The sequence below is a fragment of the Astyanax mexicanus genome, chromosome 2 (assembly GCF_023375975.1).
Source record: "Astyanax mexicanus isolate ESR-SI-001 chromosome 2, AstMex3_surface, whole genome shotgun sequence".
Taxonomy (NCBI): domain Eukaryota; kingdom Metazoa; phylum Chordata; class Actinopteri; order Characiformes; family Acestrorhamphidae; genus Astyanax; species Astyanax mexicanus.
The window spans coordinates 73,409,348-73,434,927 of NC_064409.1; the positions used below are offsets into that span (position 1 = coordinate 73,409,348).

A 25,580-nucleotide genomic window follows, 5' to 3' on the forward strand; every position below is an offset into this window, starting at 1 on the left:
CGCTCACAAGATAACACCTCACAATTTTAACAGATGTGGGTGTTCCAAGCAGGTAACCAAAAGTAACAATTCTTGATCAATTTACACATTGCAATTCCAGGGCTTTCGCTATATCTGTGCATATTAAATGTGTTTCATTTGTTTTTTATTCGAGTGCATCCAAGAACGCTGCTGCTCTGCTGTCATCCCAATACTTCTCATCTCTCAATCAGTTCTTTCAGAGGAGAAGAAAATGTATTTTGGAATTGAATGTAGGGCAATGCAACAAGATTTCATTCCAAGCCGTTTTCCACTCACCTATTCATTATCAAACATTCAGGAAAAGTGAGGGCGATTGGTGTTTTCATACGGTGTTAGAAATGAGGTTTTCATAGGCCGGTCATGTTGTCACAGTTCTTAATCTCAGTGCTTGGTGTGAGATTCATCATTCCCTTCAAATTGTCAACCAATTCAAATAGCTTGTTGTGGCAGGAATCAAAACGGCACTGAAATGCAGTGAAATTCATACTGTAGCCTGGAATCATAAACATAAAGAGAAAACATAAAGAGAAAAAACTAAATCACAGAGAAATAAAAACGGCACTGAAATGCAGTGAAATTCATACTGTAGCCTGGAATCATAAACATAAAGAGAAAACATAAAGAGAAAAAACTAAATCACAGAGAAATAAAAACAGCACTGAAATGCAGTGAAATTCATACTGTAGCCTGGAATCATAAACATAAAGAGAAAACATAAAGAGAAAAAACTAAATCACAGAGAAATAAAAACAGCACTGAAATGCAGTAAAATTCATACTGTAGCCTGGAATCATAAACATAAAGAGAAAACATAAAGAGAAAACTAAATTACAGAGAAAGAAAAATCCCCAAAACTTAAAAAAATAATAATAATAAAAAACAGCACTGAAATTCATACTGTAGCCTGGATTCATAAATATAAAGAGAAAACTAAATCACAGAGAAAAAAAATCCCCAAAACTTAAAAAATAAAACAAAAACAGCACTGAAATTCATACTGTAGCCTGGATTCATAAATATAAAGAGAAAACTAAATCACAAAGAAAAAAAATCCCCAAAACTTAAAAAATAAAACAAAAACAGCACTGAAATGCAGTGAAATTCATACTGTAGCCTGGATTCATAAATATAAAGAGAAAACTAAATCACAGAGAAAAAAAATCCCCAAAACTTAAAAAATAAAACAAAAACAGCACTGAAATGCAGTGAAATTCATACTGTAGCCTGGATTCAAAACATAAAGAGAAAACATAAAGAGAAAACTAAATCACAGAGAAAGAAAAATCCCCAAAACTTACAAAACAGCACTAAAATGTACTGAAACAGCACTGAAATGCAGTAAAATTCATACTGTAGCCTGGATTCATAAACATAAAGAGAGAACATATATCAAAGAGAAAGAAAAATCCCCAAAACTTTTTTTTTAAAAAATTAAAACTTAATTAAAAAAATTATTTTGGGTCAATTAGGATTGAAGCTGCAAGCTGTGTGAAGTTAGAATCAAAGAGCTGGAGCGCTTCCAAAGGAAATGCTTTGGTTTTTAGTGGTGTGGGCCACCGCTGACCCTCAAGCTTTCTCTCCCAGCTCGTTCCCACAATACACACAGCATTAGTCCTCAGAAAACCTGATTAGGCATATTTATATGAAGGGTTTCATAGAAAATGCTTAGAAGTTTCATTTTGTGCTCAGTGTAGTAGTATTAGTAATTAGCAGTATGTTAAGCACCTATTAATATGCCTACTGTATAAAAAGCCATTTTAGACTAAGGTGGAACCTGGTAAACACTGATATATCATAGATTTCTGTTTTTTATTTTTCTCATTTCAGGTATCAGGTATAGAATTTGTATTAGTAATAGGAGTAGGTTTATGCACAACTGCAAGGCACCAGCAGCTTCAAATACCTGTTTGCTGCTTTTGCTGCTCTCTTATTCTGATGAATTTGTCGGGCAAAAACCCACATGTGCTCTAAATCAGCAAAAATCTCTTCACAGTACAATTATTTTAGTGAAATTTCTAATGTTTTATACCTTGCCCAAGGCAAATTTCACTTTTTCAGCAGCAAAGATCCCTTTTCTTTCTCATATTGCTTGAAACCTGTGGCCTGCTTAACAATGTGAAACAATGCATTTAGAGTTTTTTATATTTTTTCAATAAAATTGGATATATACTTAATGGGTCATGACTTTGAAATTATACTGATTGTCAAAATATCTTTTGCATAATAATTTGGAAGACAATGTACACTCTAAAACTCCTCACTGCCCAACAACAGCAGTCCAAATTCCAGTGAATGGATGTTTGAAATCCAATCACACATTGTTTCTTTGGGAAGCAGATAAGGAGAGCAGGTTGATTGGATTTCCTGTCTATATGCAGTCTGTAAAGGCCAGTGCTTCAGCTCAGAGCTTCATTTGTAAATGATAAAGTCTCAGAACATTGAGTTCAGATGGATCTGTCAGATTGATAAGACTGAGGAAGATCAAAGTAAAAAAAAAAGCAAAACAAAGTACACATAGATCAGTTCCCTACAAACCGACCCTCCTCCACTTTTGCTGTATGCAGCAAGCTGATTGGACCTTTTTTGTTGAAGCATGGAACTGTATTGGTAAACAGATGCCATGCAATAGATGCCATGCATGTTTTTTGCATTGCAAAAACTCACTCATATATTTTTTTTATTTTAGGTATAATGTCTCAGTGGAGGCCACATTTATGAACGTACCAATATCACACAACCTTCAACTTAACAGCAAGGATTCGTATGCTTTGAATGGTCTAGCAGACTAAGGCACTGCCACTATGATCGAGAGATCGCTGGTTCGAATCCTGTTCATGCAGCTTGCCTTCAGCTGCCAGAGCCCCGAGAGAGCACAATTAACCATGCTCTCTTTGGGTGGGTAGATGGCGCTCTTTCCCCTTATCACTCCAAAGGGTGATGTCGATCAGCACAAGGCTGCGTCTGTGAGCTGACGAATCAGAACCGACTCGCTGGGCTTTCCACCGGTAATCCTGCATCAGCAGCAGTTTAAAAAGAGGTGGAGTCTGACTTCACATGTATCGGAGGAGGCATGTGCTAGCTAGTCTTCACCCTCCTGATGTTGGGGCATCACTAGTTATAGAGGGAGTCCTAATGAGTGAAGAGAAAATGAGATAAAAAAAATTAAATTAAATTAAAAAAAGATGGGATTGGTAAATAGTTATTTAGTTGGATCATCAGGACTAGTGTTGGAAACTCTAGAATCTAGTGTAGGAAATTCTAGACTCTAAGGTTTACCCAACAAACCCAACAAGCCAAATGAGCTTTTTACTCTAGACCCAATATTGGTGAGTTCCTTGGTCTTCATTGATGCTGTTTGTTCACTATAGTGTCCTCTAACAAACCACTGAGGCCAACAGGTGTTTATATTTATACTGAGACTAAATTACACACAGATACTGGACTTCAGAATGAAGTCAATTCTGAAGGCAGTTGAATGCACTGGATTTTTTTTAGGGGTTTTAGAGTAAAGGTAAAACATTTTTGATTAAGATTTTAGATGAAAACTTTGAAAACCATCTTTTTCATTCCACTTCACACTTATGCAATACTTTGTGTATGTCTATCACTTAAAATGTAATAAAATACATTTAAGCTTGTGGTTTAAAAGTGATAAAATGTGGAAAAGTTCAAGGGGTATGAATACTTTTGCAAGACACTGTATTGTGAGATCTGTGTACAGCTCTTTACCATGTAAAACTTTTGGCACTGCCTGGAGTCTACTGTGTTGTAGGCTTCCCTACTCTACAAAATCAAAGGTTTTTAAAAGCTGCTGTTTGAAACTTACCTCGACCCTTTAGAGAATTGGTATGTCCTTAGAGATGAAGGCGGGTATTTCATTAAAGCCAAGAGCGTGGAGGCTTCGTTTTGGAGTGTCTTTCTTTAGCAGAATCACTGCTCAAGGCCACCACACTCTTTAAAAAGGGTGCTACAATGGCGCCACAAGCACCACTCGTGATTCCCAAACGATCCATGTTTAAAAAGGACATCTATGAGTGGGGACAAACCTTTAAATATTTTAAAGAACCTTAAAACACCACACAGTACAATGGCTTCCACAGTATATTATATTTTTTTAAGTTGCTACAACCTCTACATTACACGAGAATTTTTTGAACATCACCTTTTCATGGTAGGAAACGGGTGAGTGCTTATGAAGCTGAATGAGTAAAATGTGGGATGAAAAAAGAAAAAAAAAACATGACAAAGACTTTAGTGCAGATCACTATATAATATTGGATTAGAGTTTATAGACCTGCCCTGATGGGGTACATGAAGTTTGGTGGGCTCTATTTTAGACATCTATAGCGCAAAGGTCGATTGCGCATCAGGCAACTTGATTTAGGTATCGTGAGAATTCAAAAATACGCATTGTGTGGCTCAAAGCATGCACAAATGATGTATTAATTACCTTTATTAATCATAGGTGTGTTTTTTGGGTGTAATGTGAAATAAACCAATCAATCAGTGTGTCACTTTCCATTCCCTTTAAGAGGCAGCTGCGCTCTGACTTTGGCGCGTTCGCATCTTAACAGTGCATCGCTTTTTACGTTGTGAAGATACGCCAGGGGCTCATTTAAGGAAACAGTATTTTTATTCTTTATTCTGTTTATTATTGATGTAAAAGCTGGATTTGAGTGCTCCAGCATGTTTGTATTAGGGGTGCAACAATTAATTAATTAGTAATTAGTTAACTTTTAAAAGTACCACATTACACAAAGTGCTGGGGACAGAAGAAACTTGGTCTCCAAAAGTGCCCCAACACAACAGATTACCTATTTATTCACTAAATATCGGTACTCTCCACGTTTAAACAACATGTGGACATTTAAATGCCTTTTAAATCTCATGTTTAGCTGTTTTTCTGTTGTTTTTAGAGATGGAGGACATGGCAGAAATAATCATTGACTAATCAAAAAAATTATCATCAGATTAGTTGACTACCAAAATAATCATTAGTTGCAGCCCTAGTTCGTATACAGCGCTCCTGCATGGCTAAGATAGGACTGGATGGCTAACTGTTGTCAGGGTTTTAATTAGTCAGTAGCGCACCTGTATTTCCAGCCGCCAAGAAACGCAAGAAATGTGTGAACCATAAATGGGAGTGAATAAGACTGTGGATAAAAAAAATGACAAACAGATGAGTGTTGATCATCACGGTTTTGGATTAGAGCTTTGGGTTAAAGATTGCTTCAGGTTTGGTAGATATTGGGACACAGAATCCAAAATCTGTGTATCAGTCAATCAGACTAAAGAATATGGAGTTTGATATCTTGAAAAGTAGCTGTATGAGTGTGGGGTAAATATAATATAAAGGAGACTAAAGTGGTTGCAAAGCTAAAGTGGCACTTTCAAGCAGTTGCTAGGTTGTTGTTAAGTGGTTGCTGAGGTATCTAGGGTTCATACACCTTTTAATTAATACATTTCCATGATTTTCTCATGACTTTCCCATGCCTTCAAGGCAAATTTTCATGACCATACGATTTTTAAAACATCAGTGCAGACATGGATTATAAAACCAAAAATCAACTAAAACTAAAAAATTGATTATAGTAGGTCTAAAATGAATCATATAAATTGTTGACACACAACTTCCAATAATAAAATGAGTGTCAGATCCGGAGAGCTCCATTGTGTAGGGCTAAATTACTGAATGAACTCTGAGCTGACGTATTTTGTTAGCACAAACAGATTTTCTCCATCGAACTGAATTTTTATACCAAATTTTCATGACTTTTCCAAAACTTTCTGGATATTTTTTTTCCCAAAACTTATCCAGGTCTGGAAATTGCTGTTTTCAAATTCCACGACTTTGCCAAGTTTTTCATGACCGTATGATCATGATCATATTTACCTAATTCTATGGAAATTATTAGAGTATAACATTAAAGTATTTTGTTGCTAAATAATTTTGGTTTCTTTTTATGTTTTTTTTGTATCAGTGTTTTTAATACAATGAAGACATACTGAAGGGTGCATCATAGGGTACTATGTAGTAATGCTAACTAGTTCTAAAATATATTGTATATAAAAGTGTCAGGTTGAGTACAAACATCATTATGATTGTGTTGTTAAGATGGGCACCATTATCCCACCAAACAATTCACAATTTTATCTCAGTAACGTATATTGTCATGCTGTTTTATCCCTTAATATTTCACCACATTAATATATTGTTTTAACCTGATAAACTCACACTGTTATTTGTATACACTGCATTAGTATATTAGTATAAACCCTGTAGCATCGGTAAGCAGTACACAATCCAGACAGAGCCTGATTTCCACACTGTGAACAATGAACTCTTATTCTATACTGTCTTTTTATATTCTATTCTAATCTTTTAATCTTTATAATCTATTCTATTCCTGTAAATTTTGCTTTCGTATATTCCAATCCATCTCTAATCTTCTAAATATTCTGTTCTATTCTCATCTATTCCATTCCTGTTTATACTTGTCTTATATATTCTATTCCATTTTATTCCATTATTTGATAGTCTATTCTTATATTTTATATATTCTATTCTGTTCTATTTCAGTCTTGTATACTCTATTCTGTTTACCTGTACTATTGTATTATATTTGTTTCTCTTCTATTCCCATATATTCTATTTGTGCCTATTCTAGTCTATTATTGTATACTATATGTAATTCTATTCTATTTGTCACATTCTCAGCCTGTTCTGTCTTTCTTGTTCTATTTATATGTTTCTATCTTTTCCCATGCCTGTCTGTTTTTCCTAGACATGTGCTTTTTACCACATGGCCCTCTCTATGTTCTCCTTGCCATTCTCCACCATTGTCTTCTGTGCTCCCACATGTGTCATTTGTAGCTCCGCCCTCTTTGTTACTTGTCCCCAGGTGTTTCTTCTCCGGTTTCTTCCTTGTGTGTATATATAGTCCCTTTTTTCAGTGTCCTTTGTTGGTTCTTGTGCGTTTTACCTCAGTCAGATTGCTGTTTCTTATTTTTTTTTTTCACTCTAAGTGTATTCAATGTTTCCTTGTTGTTTAAGTTTTTGGTTTATTGTTTGTTTGTTTGTTTTCATTGTTAATAAATACTCGCAATTGCGTCTGCCTCTGCGTCTCCCCTGCTTCGCAAACCTGACGGACGTACAACACACAAGAACCGTCAAGGGGCACTGAAACAAAGAGACTATATATACAAACACGGAAGTAACAGAAAACACCTGGGTACAAGTAATGAGGGGCGGAGCTACAAATGACACAGAAGACAGGGAGCACAGAAGACATGAAGAAAACACAGGAGAAACACAGAGACAGACCAGGAAAGACATGGAACAGGATGAGAGTGTGACACTATTCTTGTGTATTCTATTCTGTTCTATTATGTTTTTGTATTTTCTATTATTTAATTTCCTTGTACATAATATTCAGTTTTTCTTCTAACCTATTGGGTGTGAATTGAAAGTGACTAAACAGGAGATGCTTAAATCTCTTACAGACTCTATCAACATTCAACATTATCAAAAAGTTTTTTTTTTTTTTTTTTTTTTTTACATTTCCTACTGAAGGTTTGCCACGGATGCCTGGACTTCAGTACTAATCCACTGATAATTATAGCGATTTCAGTGTAAATCAAAAAACAGAACCGACTTCTGAGCTAAAGGAGGAGAAAAACAGATTTATCTCACATGAGATGAGAGTACCTGCCAATACACTCACCCATCCAGACCCTTGATGTTTATTGAGGTACCAGAAGTACCGTATTTATGAGGACGTTCCAGGTACCCTGCTGTTTGTGGAGTTTTGAGTGAAGTCACCATCAAATTCATCTGTCAAGTAGGTAGTTTTTTTTGAGGGGGCAGGAGTTTAGTCCTCTCTCTCTCTTTCTCTCTCTCACATACACTCACTCATACACTCATCATGTTGCCCAGAGCAGATGGAGGACACTGAGCTATTGTTTCATTCAGTTCTCTGATCGTTTCTACTGAAGGAGACTGTGTGGGGTGCTTTACCAAAAAAAAAAAAAAAAAAGCCCTCCCCGGCACGGACGCAGAGAAATCCCTCGGAAACAGAGACTGGCTATTCCGTAAAACATTATGTAATGGACATTGCATAAGATGTAACTCTGGCACCAGCTGCACTGTAACTCTGTGTACCACACTGTAAATCCCCTCTCCATGTTCCAGCCCAGGGTTAGCGTTCTGTATTTCACATCGCTCTGCCCTAATCACCTCTCTATAGCGCTTAAGATATTTAAGGGAAGTGTTCCAGACACAGATTAAGTCCAGCCAGGGACTAAAGTCGCCATTCATCACAATTTTTCCCCATTCAAAATCAATTTCAGTCCTGAGCCAGGCTTAATGTGTGTCAGGCCTCCCAGCTCTTAGCGTTTTGCCTTTTCCTTTTTTTTTTTTTTTCTCCTCCTCGGTTCACGGAGCTGCGAAACGCCCAGCAGGCATGAAGAGGAAAAAAAAAACTGTAAAATTCACAACTATAATAAGTTTTCTCATGACTCCAACATCTGCTGTCTTGCTGACGAAGGCTCGGAGCAGTCCTGGCCCTAAAAAAAAACACATCCAGAAACATTCTTTTTAGTAATATGGCAGGAGATTCAGCACCATCAAAGCCAGCCAATACAAACCAGACAAGCCAACAGCAGTTTTTTTTCTACCCCAGTGGCCCTCATTACCACGGCACACGGCCAGCTCCTCACACCAGACCAGTGGTGTCCACCAGTTCACACAGGGTGGCACAAAGGTGTGGCTGCAGATTTTCCCTCTAAAACAATCAGCAGTAGAACCAGCAGGTGATTCCACCTGTTTAATCAGTTGGTCCCCTAGTTAAAAAAAAGAACAGTAGATTAAAGTATACTAAGCATTATTATTATGCTTATTATAGTGCACTTAAGTGTTCTTGTAGCCACTTTATTATTAATCAGTATAAAAGTGCTAAAATTGAACAACTGTTTTTGCACTTATTATATTTTAATTGCATAAAATAGTACAAAAAAGTCTTACTTAAATTGTGCTAAGTGTTCTTAACTGTACTAAAATGAGACTATTTTAAATATACTTAAGTCACATTTCAACATACATAAACTACTTCATGTATGTAACCCCGCATTTTAAATATTATAATACATTACAAGTGTATCAATATTATTATACTATACTATAATTATGTACTTAAAATTGATGTTAAATATATGTGATCTATTTACATGAGAGTACAAATATGCTTCTTGTTCCTGTCTTTTGTAAGTAGCACACTTCTAGTATACTTGGTTGGGTATAAAAATATATTTTATATGTTCAAATATATGTATGTTACAAATTTAGTCTCATTTTTTTGTTTATTTGACATTTAAATGTGTTATTTTGTATGATAATAATTGTTTTGTTTGGGCTCCTCCCTGTTTCAGCTGCATATATGCTGATTGTAAATGAATGTATTTTAGTAGAATGTAAATATATTAAAAGAAGCTTAGTTGGGCTGGAGTTTATCTTGAGTTCTCTTGAGTCTCTGCACGGATCATCTTCATACTAGACTACATACATCTGCTATGTTCTTGCTGGATCACAGTATAAACCAATAGGGTGCTAATAATGCTAATTATAATATAATCATTAGGGATAGGTTAACACGTTGACATGCACAAACAAACAGTGGTAACTTACTTATTTCTTGCTTTTATTGCTAAATAAGTGCTTTTTGAACAAAATAATATGTACTGTCCAAAATAAATAATAATAATAAATGCTTTTAAATGCACAAATATTTCAGATTCCTATATTCTTTAGTTGATCTTGGCTTACCCTAGCTTTCTGTGTAACTTAGCAGTTTGTGAGAAACTCCACCGGTGTTTCATTCAGGGCAGATGATGTAGAGTGGGGACACTGGTGCCTTACAATGATCAAGGACAGGAAAATAAGTTTGTGGGGTATAACATGTGTTCATGCTCAGACACCATCAAACCTGACTGAACTAGAGATGTTTTATAAAGAAGAATGATCCAAAATACCTTCAACCAGAAGCCAGACTCTCATTGGAAGCTATAGGAATAGTTTAGAGCAGGGGTGTCCAAACTTTTTTTGTTGGGGGCCAGAAAAATAAATATATTTGAAGTCTCGGGCCAAAGACTCTGTAATAAAACAAATAATGAAATATACCACTTTAAATAATACATTTTCCTGATTATTTCATTTACACACCATTTTACTGGACTTACTATCTTTATCTTTGACAGTGTTGTGTAAACTAAGATTTTTCAAATTGATGTTTCATTTCATGATGTCTCTTAATATTAAACTCATTAATTACAGCAACTTTTAGACACTTTTGTTTTTCTGCGCTAGAAATGCGCACTCTCTCCGCTTGTAGACTCTTTGGCCGTTTTTTTTGCGCTAGAAATGCGCACTCTCTCCGCGTTTAGACTCTTTGGCCCATTTTTCTGCGCTAGAAATGCGAACTCTCTCCGCTTTTAGACTCTTTGGCCCGTTTTTCTGCGCTAGAAATGCGCACTCTCTCTGCTTTTAGACACTTTGGCTCGTTTCTGACACCTAGCGTTCAAACTTTGAATCTCACATTATAAAAACCTGCTTAACAGCGGGCCAGCTTTCATCTATTTCTAAAATACCTCACGCTCCAAAAAGGAAACGGGCCGCAAATGGCCCGCGGGCCGTAGTTTGGACACCCCTGGTTTAGAGGCTATTTCTGCAAAAGAAGAATCTACTAAACATTGATGTAATTTTTTTGTTTGGGTTCCTAAATTTGTGCACCTGCCTAATTCAGGCCCAAACCTTTTCATACTACTGAAAAATATTATGGTTTGTTTAATTTTACAGAATTTAAGGTTTGTCCAAACTTTTGACTGGTACTGTATGCCCAATCCTTAACGATACTGTGTGTGTGTGAATATATGGCCATATATTTTTGGGAGTTATTAACATGCTGTATTTAACCCTTGTGTGGTGTTCATATTTTTGTTACTCGTTTACTTTGTTACTTGTATTTAATTCAGCGAAATTAAGCAATTCTACATTAAAATGTTTTACTCATGCTTGCTTCACCTAAATTGCAAGCAATATAAACAGCTTACATGGTTAAAATTTGCCCTTTACCTTTCTTATGTTACATTTCTTTTAAAAAGTGCTACTCTTTTTTATTAGTTTTTTTTAATAAAATGTAAAAGAAAATGAATTAAACTCAAGATATGAGTAGAAAATTTGTTTAGTTTCAAATTTACAAATGAAGCAATGTTTATTAGCCAAACATACTGTATGTAATATAAATGTGTGTGTGTGTGTGTGGGGGGGGGGGGGGGGGGGTGTACAGTGTGTGTTTATCGAAAATGTGTTTTGATATATGTTTTTCACAAAAAATGAGCCAATGCCAATGAGTTTGAGTTAGAAAAAATATTTTTTTTGTATCATTTGATGAAAAATGAAAACGGGTCCCACAGACCCGAACACCACACAAGGGTTAAGTGAGTGTGTGAATGAGGCATTGTATTTTTCATAAGGCTTTAAATGGTATAAAAAGCACTTAGTTGGACCTGTAGAGTAAAACCTGTGGAAGAGGTTTGTAGAAACTCTGTGTAAAGTTAGCTGTCTCTGGCTGGCTCACAGTCTATCTCTTCATCACATTAATAAAAACAGCTGGTTTGGTGTGTCAGTGGGATATCAATAATGAAACCTGATTTTCTTTTGTTACGACAGACTCAGAAGTAAAAGACACACGTCCACATTTTTTTTTGAATAGGCTGTGTTTTATTTGATTACAGCAGACGTCTTTTGGAGAGTAGTAAGCAGGACCTTGTATAAGTACAGTATTTCTAATATATGTGAGGCTGACACTACAGAAGCAGTACATATGGAGCGTGTATCTGGTAACAGGTTAGTTCCTTCTTTTTCTTCTTCTTCTCTTTTTTTTTTTTTCTACGGACGGAGTTGAACTAGCACTACGTTTACAAAGCCAACGTTACGTATAAAGGCTGGCAGCTGCTGAGTGTTTTTCCTAAAGCAGGACAGATCTGCAACAGAAGAGTTATAGGTTAAACTTGGTGTCTTGTAGAGATATCGGACAGGATTGTGTGTGAGTGTGAGCGTGTGATTGTTTTGTTTGTCCATCAGTGTGTTTAACAGCAAAGTGATTTTCCTTTTTTTTTTTTTTTTTTGTAGCTTTTGTTTTGTTTTTAAAATGTCACGCTGTAAGAACGGTATTTATAGCAAAAGCGACGGCGAGTAATATCCAGAAAGTATAACAGCACCTTGAATCTGTCGTTTAAAGAAGTCCCTCCAAAGACAAACTATAATGAAAGTCCGGCTCTGTGAATCCATCTGATGTATTGCCCAACACGTGTAGTGGTGCATGGTGGTGTTATTACAAAATGTAATAGTAGTAGCATGTGTCCACTGAAAAGACCAGCCAGAGCAAAAACTGGGGGCCACCTGCTCCCATTATAAAATGTAACAAAAGTTCCCCCAACATTGTACAAATCTGTAGCAGTACAGAAAAAATATTTACAAGAACCCCTTTTTTTAATTTCTTTTTTTTTAAGTATAGTTATGCAGCAAATCCAGCTTTGGCACACAACGGTCTCCATCCCCTCAGTGCATTCATTCTTCACCCCGTCCCCTCCCCGGCGCCCAACCGATTCACACACGAAGCGGCGAAAGCGTTCCCGCAACGTTCCGGCAACGCTTCCTCTCCGGTAACGCTCCCGACGCGACACCCAGCGATGAGGCCCCTTCTGCTTCTGACTGGCGCCGTGTGCTGGCTGGCACAATGGAAGAGGGCAAGAGTGAAAATCATTGGTTCCAAAAATACAACATTTCAAAGTAAGCTTCTGTTCCTCTTCTTTTCTTCCACTTCTGTGCAAAATGACAGCGGCAGCAGCTCCTACCTGTCGGGAACGGGAACAAAGCCATCATTACCACTCTGACAGCCTGAGTCACTCGCTACCCCAGCCCCGCTGATGAACCCCAAAGGGAACCTCGCGCTCGCTTCAAATATTCCCCGCACCTGCACGGCTGAACTCAAGCTGCTGCGCGGACTTTAGTCACTCTGCCACGTTTACAAATAATTGGATCATCAAAAAGACGGGAAATTACAGAGCCAAGACAATCCCGCTGAGTTTGACATCTTACCTCCTCTCTTTTGTCTATATTTATCTCCCTAATTAGCTAAAAATGAGCTATTGACTGAGGCTTCAGTAGCTGTAATAGAACAAATCGACACTTAACAAAACAAATCCACCTCTTCTGTATTTTTCACGTTCAAGCTGTAAAATTAACGACTGAGGTGCAGCTTCTAATTAAATTGAGACACAAGCCGTATTACAAATGTATTACAAGCTGTTTACAAATGTACAAAATTCTAAAACGTTTTACCTTAACTCTCTTAAACAGAATTTAACTATCTTTAAACAGGAAATAAATCAAAAGCAAATCACACTTAAAACTAATATAGTAGTGTATATAGTAGTGTATATTAAAAAAATTGGGCTCAAAGATGTTTTTTTTTTAATCTGGGAAAATCATCTCAGAGTCAGTAGAGAGACCGCAATCAATATGCAACCTACAGGCCAAATGCAAAAATATTCATTAATATTCCATTAAAGGTGCAATATGCAAACCTTCTCTAAAGCACTCTTCACTGAAAGAAAGCCACAAAGTTCACGAAATGAAGGATAAAGCATAAAGCAATATTTTACAATTACATCAGTAGTTTTATCTTTTTTTGGTGATAAAAAAATCCAGTCTCTCTTACAGGAACACGAACAACGTCGTCAGACATCGAGTCTGCATTATTTGCATAGCAACATCCCAGTTTGTCGCAACTCCCTGCTGCACAGCTTTGTTTTTTCTTAACGGAACAACATCAAAGAGTCCAACCTGGGTTCCAGTCCTCTATTCCAAATTTCCATGGCAACAGCCAAATATGTCCTTTGATGAGGAGTGGTCTATTGTGTCCCCTCACAGTCTCTATAATCACCAGACTGGAAAAGCAAAAAAAAAAAAATACTTCAAACTTACCCTCTTCTCCTGCCCCTTCTCCCTCCTGTGGCCTAATCCGTGTCTGAGACCAGCTCTCGTGACGCCATCCTGGCCTTCACCCCTATTGCTTCCTCCATCCAGCCCCCACACTCCTCTCCGCCGCCTCCGTTCTGACCTCCATTCCTCCCCACTTCGGGCCCATGCTGGCCTAGGGTGTTGCTGAACCAGACTTTGATCTCTTCTCTGCTTAGTTTGGTGCACTCTGCTCTAGGCATCTTCCGTTCCTGGCCTGGCGGAGCGAGGCCGCAGGGCTGCTCTGAGATCAGCCGGCCATTCAGCTCGCTGCTGCTCAGCCTGTAGAACAGCTCCTTCCACTCCGCTGCGCCGCTGCGAAGAGCCAGGCGGCTGTCTTTGAACCACCGGACAATGTCGGTGCGAGCCAAGCCCGTCTGCGCCTCCAGACGACTGTATTCCTCAGGTGAAGGCCACCGTGTTTGTACAAAGACATCTTTGAGGAGGTTTAGGGACTTCCTGTCCAGAGGTCCAGAGGACGAGGCGGGGGCTATGATGGGAGGGAGAGGGCTCATGGGCAGGCCGATCTGTTTGTGAATCCCATTCAGGAAAGCGTGTGGATAATGTGATCGTGATCGTCTCTCCGCAAACATGTCAGTTCTCTTTGTGCCCATGGAATTCAACAGGGCTTTTTCTAGGTTGTCCCGGAGCGCTCGCCGCTCCAGGAACCAGCTGTCAACCTCCTCTCTGGAAAGTCTGGTGGTGACTGCGATATGGTCGACCTCGTTGTAGGATGGGAAACTGTTCCTCTGAAAACTCTCCTCTAAAACCTTCAGCTGATCAGCAGTTTTCCCTTTCACTCTTTCCAGGAGAGGGAACTGGGTCGGGACCGTTTTCAGACGCTCCTTTGGAGCAAAGTCACTGTTTAAGTGCTGTGAACCATTGTGGGCCAGTGCACTTTGGTCAGTAAACCAATTCTTGCCGTCCCCACAGGGGACTCTATTGCTGTTCTGACTCTCTGAGGGTCGACTCTCCGAGCCGGTCAGCCTTTGCTCCGCTGCTGGCTCAAGTGGTTTACACTCCAGAGAGAAAGTAGGGACCAAGGGAGGGGCAATAGGGGCAATAGGTTGCGCTCGTGCGGTGTGGATGATTGTTGGTCTCTTCAGTTGAGAAGCCACCAGGGAGGGCAACAGGGGTAAGCTTCCATTAGTAGGTAAAGGTGACAGTTTGTCTTTAGAAATTGAGATTACCGAAGAGGCAGGCACATGATTCCTCAGCTGTTGGGGAACCATAGACCTCTTTAAATCTGTGGACAGTAAGGGCACCATAGATAATCGATCTCTGGGCAACAGGGGAGGGGGTGCCATGGGCATCTTGTCTTTGGGTGGCACATGTGGGAATCCCATTGGTAACTTTGACATTACCTTGGGCATAGCGTAAGGGGTGACAATGGGTCTCTTCATGTCAGGCGTGATTAAAGGTGGGGGCATGCATCTCCTACTATCTGGGGGTACAGGAGGAGGAGCCATGGGTAGTCTTTCGAAGGGAGGGATTGGTGGGGGTGCCATACGCAGCTTCTCTTTGGGTTCCTCCGTGGGAATCATGGGCCGCTTAACTTCCTGGACCACCGACGGAGTTCCGAGTGAGCGCTTCAGATTATGCATACTACTGACTGTAGTCACAGTGACAGTTGCACATGTAGCAGGGGATCCATTCGCAGTGGACTGCCCAAAGACATTGCAGGAGACTGCTGGTGCGACAGAGTGGTTGGTGGCGATTGGCTCGCTCACGGGCGTAGGCAAAACGGTGAATGTCTGGTCAGCAGGCGGCATGCAGCCGTTGAACATTTTCTTTCGAGCTTCCTCCACCTCCTCTGGTGACCAGGTGATTCCCTGCTTCAGTCGCTGCGTGGTGAACCACACCTTGATTTGCTCCTCTGGGTGCTTGGATGCAGCAGTGAGCCACGAGAGCTCGGCGTGAGTTGGATAGGGGAATTTGTTGAAGGACGTGATGAGGGTGGGGTTGCTGTCCAACAAGGGATTGTACTTGCGCGCGTTCAGAGGAACGGCGATGGTTGGAATGGAGTTAAGGTTGGGTGGGCGCTGTAGCAGAGGCATGACATGGGAGAGCCCCTGCAGGATCATGGGCTCAGGGATGATGATTGTGCCATTAACGTTGACAGCAGTGATCTGATCCTTAAATATGAGATTGTCTAAATTGCTCTCGACCTCATTTTCGATGTTAAATATTTCAGGCTTTGCAACATTTTCTGTGATTGAAAGGCAGGAGGGTAAAAAGTCATCATCGTCGTCTTGCATCTTAGTGTCAGCAGAGCCTGAATCTTGCTCGTTTTCTATGGTTTGCTCTAGGACGGTCTGGTTGTCGAGTTTAATTCGCTTGAACTTGAAATTGCTTTCGCCTGGATGCTCCGATTCATTGTGTTCCGTGAGGGAATCAAACTTCTTGGTGCTGAAGTTGCAGACGGCACACAGGTACAGTGGGTTCAGAATGACGTTAGGGTGTGCAGAGTACACATGCTCTTTGAAGTCGTTGAGATTCTGAGTGGAGAAAGGGCAGTACTTACACTGGTAGTCCCTTGCTTGCTGTTTCTCTGGGGAAAGAGACTTCTCGCTTTCTATCTTTCCTTCTGTCGCTTCCACATGACTCAGCTCCTCGTGCTCAGCTGACACTTGATGCAGATCTAATGAAGGCTGCAGAGAAGAAGACCTGTCCTCTACTGCTTCGCTGGACAAGATATCCATTTCCACAGGGCTATCCGTTGGTGCATCGCTGATGCAGACCATGCAGGGAGTGAAGGACTTTCTTCGGCTGGACATGGTAATCGCAGTGACAGGGTTCAGGGGTAAGCCTGGTAGAGTCGTTGGGAGGGGTTGCAAAGGGAGGGAGGGAGAGAGGAATGGAGGTGATCAGAGTGGATTCCCGGCACGAGAGCGGGACTCTGCGGTTCCTCAGTCCGCTCCGGAGTCTCCCAGCCTTCGCTCCGGAGACTCCCGTTGACCGGGAACATCAGCTCCAGTGCAGGGCTTCATAAGACCTAATCACACAACTCCCCTGCACACAGAGAACAGATAAAAAAAAACATGCTTAGTTCATACTGTATATTAACCCTATCTGGCACACAGTTTCTTATAAAATCCCTTATTTTCCTTGCTTTGGTGACATAAAGGTTGGTTTGTGTGATAACACACAAACCTACTATAAAGTCCTATGTCTTTAAAGTAGCCCTGTCACCATAATTATATTATAGATTTATTGTACAATAAATGGACTTCAGTAATTATAACAATCATTATATCATCCATTGTGTTTATGTATTTGTTAACACACAAATTCACTTACAAAAATATTAATATACAACAGAGAACAGTATTTTAGCAAGTGCTTCAATAACTGTGGCTCCAAAGTTAGCCCTTTTCAATCAAAAGAAATCGAATTCTGAAACTGGTTCAGTTCAGGCTTATAAGATATGCATTTGCACCAGTTTTACCAGAACCTATTTCTGTTAGTGGACATGCATCAAACAGTTCAAATTCAGATTTAGGTGCTCAAACCAGAATGGTAAAAAAGGACTAAATGTGGACTGCTGCAGGTGAAAAAAGGGTACCACTTTAAAATAAGACTACCTTCATAAAGGGGTTATGAATGGTTTATAAAGGAGATTATTAATGGTTATTAATTAGGCTGCAAATGCTTAATGACTCACTAATAAGCAGTTAATAAATATATAAAAACATAGAAATGACAACAGTTGAGTTAAAAAAATGGCAAAAAAGTGATTTAACTTTAGATGTTTCTGGATATTGATCTTACTTTTGTGTTTTCTTGTCAGATTAATACATTTGTAAGTATATTTAACTCTTTACTATAAATTAAATGACTAAGCAAACAACGGATAACGGTTGCCTTTTTTTTAAAATAAATGTGTTGTAACTGCTTATCAATGGTTTTAAGGCATTTACAACCTAATCAACAATACTTAATCTAATTTATAAACCATTTATAAACTCTTTATAACGGTAGTCTTATTTTAAAGTGGTACCAAAAAAAGTATAGATCTTTCAAACTATTATTATTTAAAAGTCCAATGTCTTTAAAAGGGTGTAATTACTTTGTTATGATATTATAATTTTTATTATTGGCTGTTTATGGTCTTAAAATGACAATAATATTGTTTATCACAATAATTGATGGGACATTAATCGCAAAAAATAAATAAATAAATAAAATAAATCTAGGAGGTTTCTAACAGTGACCCCCATGCCTAAAGCGGTTAAAAACATTTAAATACATACATTCATTGTGTCCAAACTAGGGCTGCAACTAATGATTATTTTGGTAGTCGGCTAATCTGCTGATTATTTTTCGATAAGTCGATTCGTCAACGATTATTTCTGTTATATCCTCTGTTATATCTCTAAAAATGATAGAAACGGCTGAACATGAGATTTAAAAGACATTTAAATATCTAGAAGTTGTTTAAACATGGAAATTACTAATGTTTAGTGATTAAATATGTAATCTGTTGAGTTTGGGCACTTTTGAAGACACAGAATCTCCCATTGTGCTTCTGTCCCCAGCACTTTGTGTAATGCAGTAACAGTTACTGTTACAAATTAACGATTAGTCGACAGTGATTATAGCCGATTATATCGACTAATCGTTGCAGCCCTACCTGCTGTCCAAACCTGTCCAAACGTTCCAGTCCAAACCTGCTATTACTCTACTCTTGCAAATGCAAGAGCGCCCTTTTCTGTCGGATCAGTGGAACCTCAACATTTGTAAGTGAAAACAATTCTACTTTCAGCACGTTTTGACAAATTAAACATGAACGCAAAACACACTACAAGACCATTTCTTAGTCCACACTACAGTTACAGTTTGGCTCCAGCGAGCTCCATCCTAATGTTTATGAGAAGGCAAACGAAAAAAGTTGAAAACTCTGGCATTTTATGCTCTTGGACTCTAGGGAGACCCCCCCCCCCCCCCACCATCCCCCCACCCCCTTCACCTTCTTTTGCCCATCTCCAACAAAGCATTCAGTGAGATCAAATAGAGCCCATCTCTGCAGCAAACCAGAACAGAGGAGAGGTCTATGAGTTTGCTGGAGAGGTCCACGAGTTCAGGCATTCCACAGAGCAAGCCAACGCAACTCAGCACAGGATGCAAGATTTATCAACAGCCTCAGCGAGGGAGTGAGAGAGGGGATAGCGGAAGAAAGAACGGAATAAAAGAAAAAGAGAAACAAAGAGAAAGACAATTTCTTACTATTGGAAATCGACCCGCGGCCTTTTGTGCGAAGGTTCACGCACAAAAAGTTTGCAGAACTAAACTTTTTTTACACTGTAGTACACCGACATGCCCGACTACATGGGATAGCAGTATGTAAATTGATCGTGACGCGTTATCCCTCAGGCGGCATCTTGAATTATGGGAGTTGGAGTGAGGTCTAAGGTCTGATGGTGGGTGCAGATGGATGTGCGAGTATTTAACATTCTTAGATCCACAGTGTCAAGTGTGCACCAGGAATACATCAGAGAAGGCTGATGTTACCACCTACAGTGGACAGAGCAGTGAAGTGGGTGGGAATGATTGTAACCATCAGCGTCCTAAAGCACAGTTCCTTTTACTTTCAAAATTTAAAATAAAAAAACGTATATGATATTATACTTAATATTTTGTCCTGTGGAAAAGTGTGGGTACCCTACAGAATCGGTAAATCACTGAATAGCAGCTTGTCAAAGCTTTTTATAGATACAAAAATGTTTATTTTTGCAGTTGAAAGGCACTTCAAGGTTGTAATACCTATAAATGCACAGCTTTTTTACAATAATTCAGTCTATAAATTGTCTATGATGCTACATCAGGTGATTGTGATTGCCATATTCAAGCAGATCACACTGTATTTTTTATTGTATATTTTGGATTATCACCTCTATATAAACAAAACTGCCACTTTCACTGGTGGCAACACTGAAACATCTCTAAATACTAAACCATAAATCAGCAAATCTTTCTTGCAGGTGATTTGCAGTTAAATAATGTGGAGATACAGCTCTGGAAAAAAATTAAGAGATCACTTCAGTTTCTGAATCAGTTTCTCTGATTTTGCTATTTATAGGTTTATGTTTGAGTAAAATGAACATTGTAGTTTTATTCTATAAACTACGGACAACATTTCTCCCAAATTCCAAATAAAAATATTGTCATTTAGATCATTTATTAGCAGAAAATGAGAAATGTCTGAAATAACAAAAAAGATGCAGATCTTTCAGACCTCAAATAATGCAAAGAAAACAAGTTCATATTCATAAAGTTTTCAGAAAGAGTTCAGAAATCAATATTTGGTGGAATAACCCTGGTTTTTAATCACAGTTTTCATGCATGTTCTTGGCATCATGTTCTCCTCCACCAGTCTTACACACTGCTTTTGGATAACTTTATGCTGCTTTACTCCTGGTACAGAAATTCAAGCAGTTCAGTTTGGTTTGATGGTTTGTGATCATCCATCTTCCTCTTGATTATATTCCAGAGGTTTTCAATTTGGTAAAATCAAAGAAACTCATCAATTTAAGTGGTCTCTATTTTTTTTTCCAGAGCTGTAGATTTGCTTTTCTTACCACCATATGGACAATTTTCTTGGTCTTACAGATCACATTTTCACCTTTACTGTTTACCTACCATGCCAATGAAATGAAAAAACTTCTAATTAAGGTTAAAAAAACAACAAAAAAACTCTGAATCTTTCCAATGCATATATTGACCAAACATTTGTCCAACTGACAGTAATGATTTTGAGTGTTCTGTTTAATTAACTAAAAACTTGTGTTTACTTAATTTTAATTCAAATAAAAAGGACAAACGGTGCAATTTAGCCAAGTTTTCTCAAACTTCTGAACATGAACTTATACTGTAACTCATACTACATCCAGTCCAAGGGATTTTACACCAAGTGGTCCAAGACAATCCCCCTCTTTTTTCCATTACATCAGATTCTACAAGGTTGATGAACACCGGGAATTTTTGAAGGGCTGAACCCAGTCTATAATGCCAGATCACAGATCAGTCTTCAGTTCCTCTCAGCAGAGACTCAGCATTTTTCTGCTATTAGGAAATTCTGATAAAATCAGAGGAGATAAAACAGTAGTTATGAAATCTTAGTTTGTTCACCACGTTGTAAGATGTGACTTCATCTTCTCTGCATTAAGAATTTTCTTTATGGTCCACACAGAATACTCAAATAATGATTTTAGATTTTAAACACTGGAACCTGGACCAGACGGCTGAGTAATTGAGTACCGGTGCCCCCTTAAACGGTGGTGGGTAACTAAAGCTAAGCTAAAGCTCCACTAGGTAGGATTGAGATTTTGTGCTCGTGGGCTCCCCCTACAGTTGTAGAGTGTAATAAATGTTTTAGGCGGATTTTAGTTTCTCTTTCTCGTTTTCTGGCTTTCACAGACATATTCAGTCTCTTTCCAGCTTCTGCCAGAGTGTCTGTATGTTAGTTTGTAAAGAATGAACCAGTAGTCCTTGTAGAACTGTTAGAACTAAAGGTCGGAAAGCAGGTCGCAGTTCTTGTGAGCGTTGGCCACGGCCGCCACGGAAAACTTACAGTCTGGTTTGAGCTCAGAGGAGCTCCGGCACAGACACGAGAGCACGGCTATTCCTCCTATTACACCTTAATGCAGCGCTGCAGTGAGTTTCAAGCTGTAATTTTACTTCTTTAAAAAGATCAAAAATCAAGAAAATACACCCAGTGCTGCTTTAAGTAAACTGTAATCCGTAAAAAAAAAAACATTTTCTGTTAAAGTCAAATGAGTGCTGTTGATGTTGATCTACACAGATTTCTCTCCTAAAAACTGTTTATTTGGGTGAGGAAATTGCTTCTGTTTATCTACAGTAAGCTTAGATTTCCAGATTTCCACTAAGGCTGGGTTCAGCAGCATTAGCATTAACATTAGTGGAGCTACTAAATGCTGCCAGACAGCACTACACTGAGGAACCCTGAGTGTTCTGGTAAACCAGGGTGATATTAGCTATGAGTTTGTCCCATGTAGCTTGTTTACCATGGTAAATGCGCAGACTACAGGCTTATAATATTCACTTCTGATCAGCGAAAGAGCTAGCTATTAGCACAGTTAGCAGCTTATGCTAATGCTGCTCCAGCAGTGCTTGAGAACTAAGCTGAATCTCCTGTATAACTCTGTACTTCAGCTTCAGAGTGACTTTACTGCTCCTTAATACTGACTGGTAGAATTCATACATAAGGTGCACCAGATTATAAGGCGCACTGACGATTTTTGAGAAAATTAAAGGATTTTAATTGAGGCTTATAGTGCAAAAAATAATAGTGTGGTAATTAAGATAATATACTTATGTTCATCTTAAACCAACTGTCATTCAATTTCTCAAACATCTTCACAATGTCCTTTATTAATCGGCTCAAGCTTACATATTTCATATTCTAGAGTATTATAACCCCAAAATAGGGTTTATAATTCCTATCAGACAGTTTTGAGGAAAAAAAAAACGAACAAAACAACAACAAAAACAGGAAAGCTTCATGTCCAAAGCCCAAAAATCCATAAACTGTGATTTTCCTTCAGCCATACCTCACTGCACACCTCACACCACCAATCACACCATCAGGATCATTTCAGGTTTCCTCCCAGTGAACGGCTATTTTCCTCCAGTCCCACCTTTCAAAAAAACACTTAAAGTCTTTCTTTTCACAAACTGAACACGAAAACAACTCTCCCCCTTCTTTAAGCAATCTCACCACACACTCAGAAGACCCTCACAAGTCATGTGCAGTCCACGCCTCGACAACAAGAGAGTGATCTGACGACATACACAATGCAATTGCTTTATATCTTGGTTCCAAACCATCAATATGTCCAATATGTGTTTGTTGATCACTTCTACACCCCTTCACACAGCTTTTTATTGGTTCTTGTACAGTAGGGATGTGCCATATCGTATCATACACAATAGTGCTGTGTGATATGACGATAAATATCGTGGGGAGGATAGAAGTGTCAATGGTGCTACTTACCTTCTATCGTCTCGATTCGTTTCTACAGTAATTTCATTAGTTATTCTTGCAAATATATAAAGTAGGCTACGATGAAATGTATTAGAGTGGTCACTTTGCATAAACTCGGTTTATACAAGTGATAATAAAGTAATCTTCGCAAAAAAAAGCTTCATAATGTGTTTTTGCGACATGACGCTGCTTTATGTTATTTGACGGACACTTTAAAAAATGTAAATTGAGTTTATTTGGATAACTCAATTTAAATACCTGTAATTTTTTTTTTAATTAGCTACTGCATCTACCTCATCTGTATTCATTTGATATATATATATATATATATATATATATATATATATATATATATATATATATATATATAGTGACACTGTATATACACTGGCATGCCCCATATATATATATATATATATATATATATATATATATATATATATATATATATATATATATATATATATATATATATATATATATATTGCTGCACTAAAAGGTAGTAATTCTCATTTGTGAAAGTTTGGTTTAATGTCACTTTGAAATAAAGTTGAAAAAAAAAAGTGAGAAATGTTTTTTTTTTTTTTTTTTACATTTTTCGAAGAATAACTGAAAACATACTCAAATGTGGTATATCATAATATATATCAATCGCCCAGCATTAATACACAATAGTATCGCCAACATGTTTGAATATAGTGAACGATATTATACTCTGGAATATCGTGCAATATCACCCTCACCAATTATCACATCAGGTTACTACTTTTACACTGTTTTAACAAAAGACAAATTCACACTGTTCTCATTTCCCATTCTATATCTACTAGAGACTATAGATTATATCTGTCATTTATTTTACCTCAATCCCTTATACAGCTGTGAAAAAAAATTAAAAGAGACCACTTAAAATGATGAGTTTATTTGATTTTACCAAATTTAAAAGCTCTGGAATATAATCAAGAGGAAGATGGATGATCACAAGCCATCTAACCAAACTGAACTGCTTGAATTTTTGCACCAGAAGTAAAAGCATAAAGTTATCCAAAAGCAGTGTGTAAGACTGGTGGAGGAGAACATGATGCCAAGATGCATGAAAACTGTGATTAAAAACCAGGGTTATTCCATCAAATATTGATTTCAGAACTCTTAAACTTTATGAATATCAACTTGCTTTCTTTACATTATTTGAGGTCTGAAAGCTCTGCATCTTTTTTGTTATTTCAGACATTTCTCATTTTCTGCAAATAAATGCTCTAAATGACAATATTTTTATTTAGAATTTGGGAGAAATGTTGTCTGTAGTTTATAGAATAAAACAACAGTGTTCATTTTACCCAAACATAAACCTATAAATAGCAAAATCAGAGAAACTGATTCAGAAACTGAAGTTTTCTATCATTTTTTTCAGAGCTGTATATGTAGATATTCGGAGTGCATTATTATTAGTATCATGACATTCTGGATCATTGACTTTCATTACATATCTGATCAAATTCTTGTATTTTTTTAATATATAAGTAAGGGGTGTGCCCTATCATGTCATATGGTATGCAACAATACAAATATTTTTTTTATTTTGTTGCAGTAGTGTATTCTAGAAAAAATATGTATTTTTTCCAATGATTTTTATATGTTTTGTCATATTGCCAAGAGTATCATTATTGCAAAAATACCATGAAATATCATAATATATCGCCTACCCCTACTGAAGAGAAATACTGCCAAAAGAATAGGACTTTCTGGGGCAGATAATAAAAATAAATATATTGGCACCATGCTTTGGGCTAAAATGGTACAAAAATCTCCTACTGTTGAGATTTATAGCAGTGAAACTGTGATCTCTGCAATGATGGAGCTCCGTCCAATACTTTTGAGATGAGTTAGAGAGTATATCCAGTATCCTGATCTCACTAATGCTCTGATTTCTGAATGTAATCAAATCCTCAGTAGACAGGAGAGTCACAGTCACTCCAACAAAAGCAGGATAAACTCTTTTTAATACCCTTGATTTAGGAGAACAAAAATAATGAGCAGGTGTCCCATTACGTTTGTTCAGGGATGCACTGAAAATAAAAAGATTACGGATTTTTGGGAGGTTTAATTAATTTAGCCACATTTGTTTAACCTAAATGCAAATAGAAACCTGAAATATTCAATTAATTAATTGCACATTGAACATTTTTAACATCATATCTGGTCATGGTCTGACTGAAAAATAATTTTAGTATCTAGATATTTGGTGCATCCTTGCTTTTATCAAATTGCTTCAGATATCTTGAGCAGTTCATGTCTTGCTGGTCAGAACTGTATTGATTGTACAAGCAGGATCTATACCAGGGGTCGGCAAGTATTGGTAGATATTTTCCAAGCCATAACAAAAAAAAAAGCATTTGTAATGGAATGGAGTGCTACAGACTAGTAGCTCTTCAGCCCAAAGGGTTGTTGAACCCAATTGTAGAACAGTTGAATTCAAAGCAG

At 37.9% G+C, this 25,580-nt stretch overlaps 1 protein-coding gene across 1 annotated transcript in view; it reads right to left on the reverse strand.

Moving 5' to 3' along the window:
- Positions 1-12,177: 12,177 nt before the first annotated feature.
- The window catches only part of LOC103045063 (zinc fingers and homeoboxes protein 2), a 73,759-nt gene continuing 60,356 nt past the window's right edge, over positions 12,178-25,580 (reverse strand). The window contains exons 2-3 of the mRNA XM_022671982.2: positions 14,063-17,107; positions 12,178-12,930 (exon numbers count right to left, since the gene is read on the reverse strand). Coding sequence (XP_022527703.2) covers positions 14,095-16,872 — 2,778 coding nt within the window. The 5' untranslated portion in view covers positions 16,873-17,107 and the 3' untranslated portion in view covers positions 12,178-12,930; positions 14,063-14,094. The remainder of the gene's footprint in view (positions 12,931-14,062; positions 17,108-25,580) is intronic.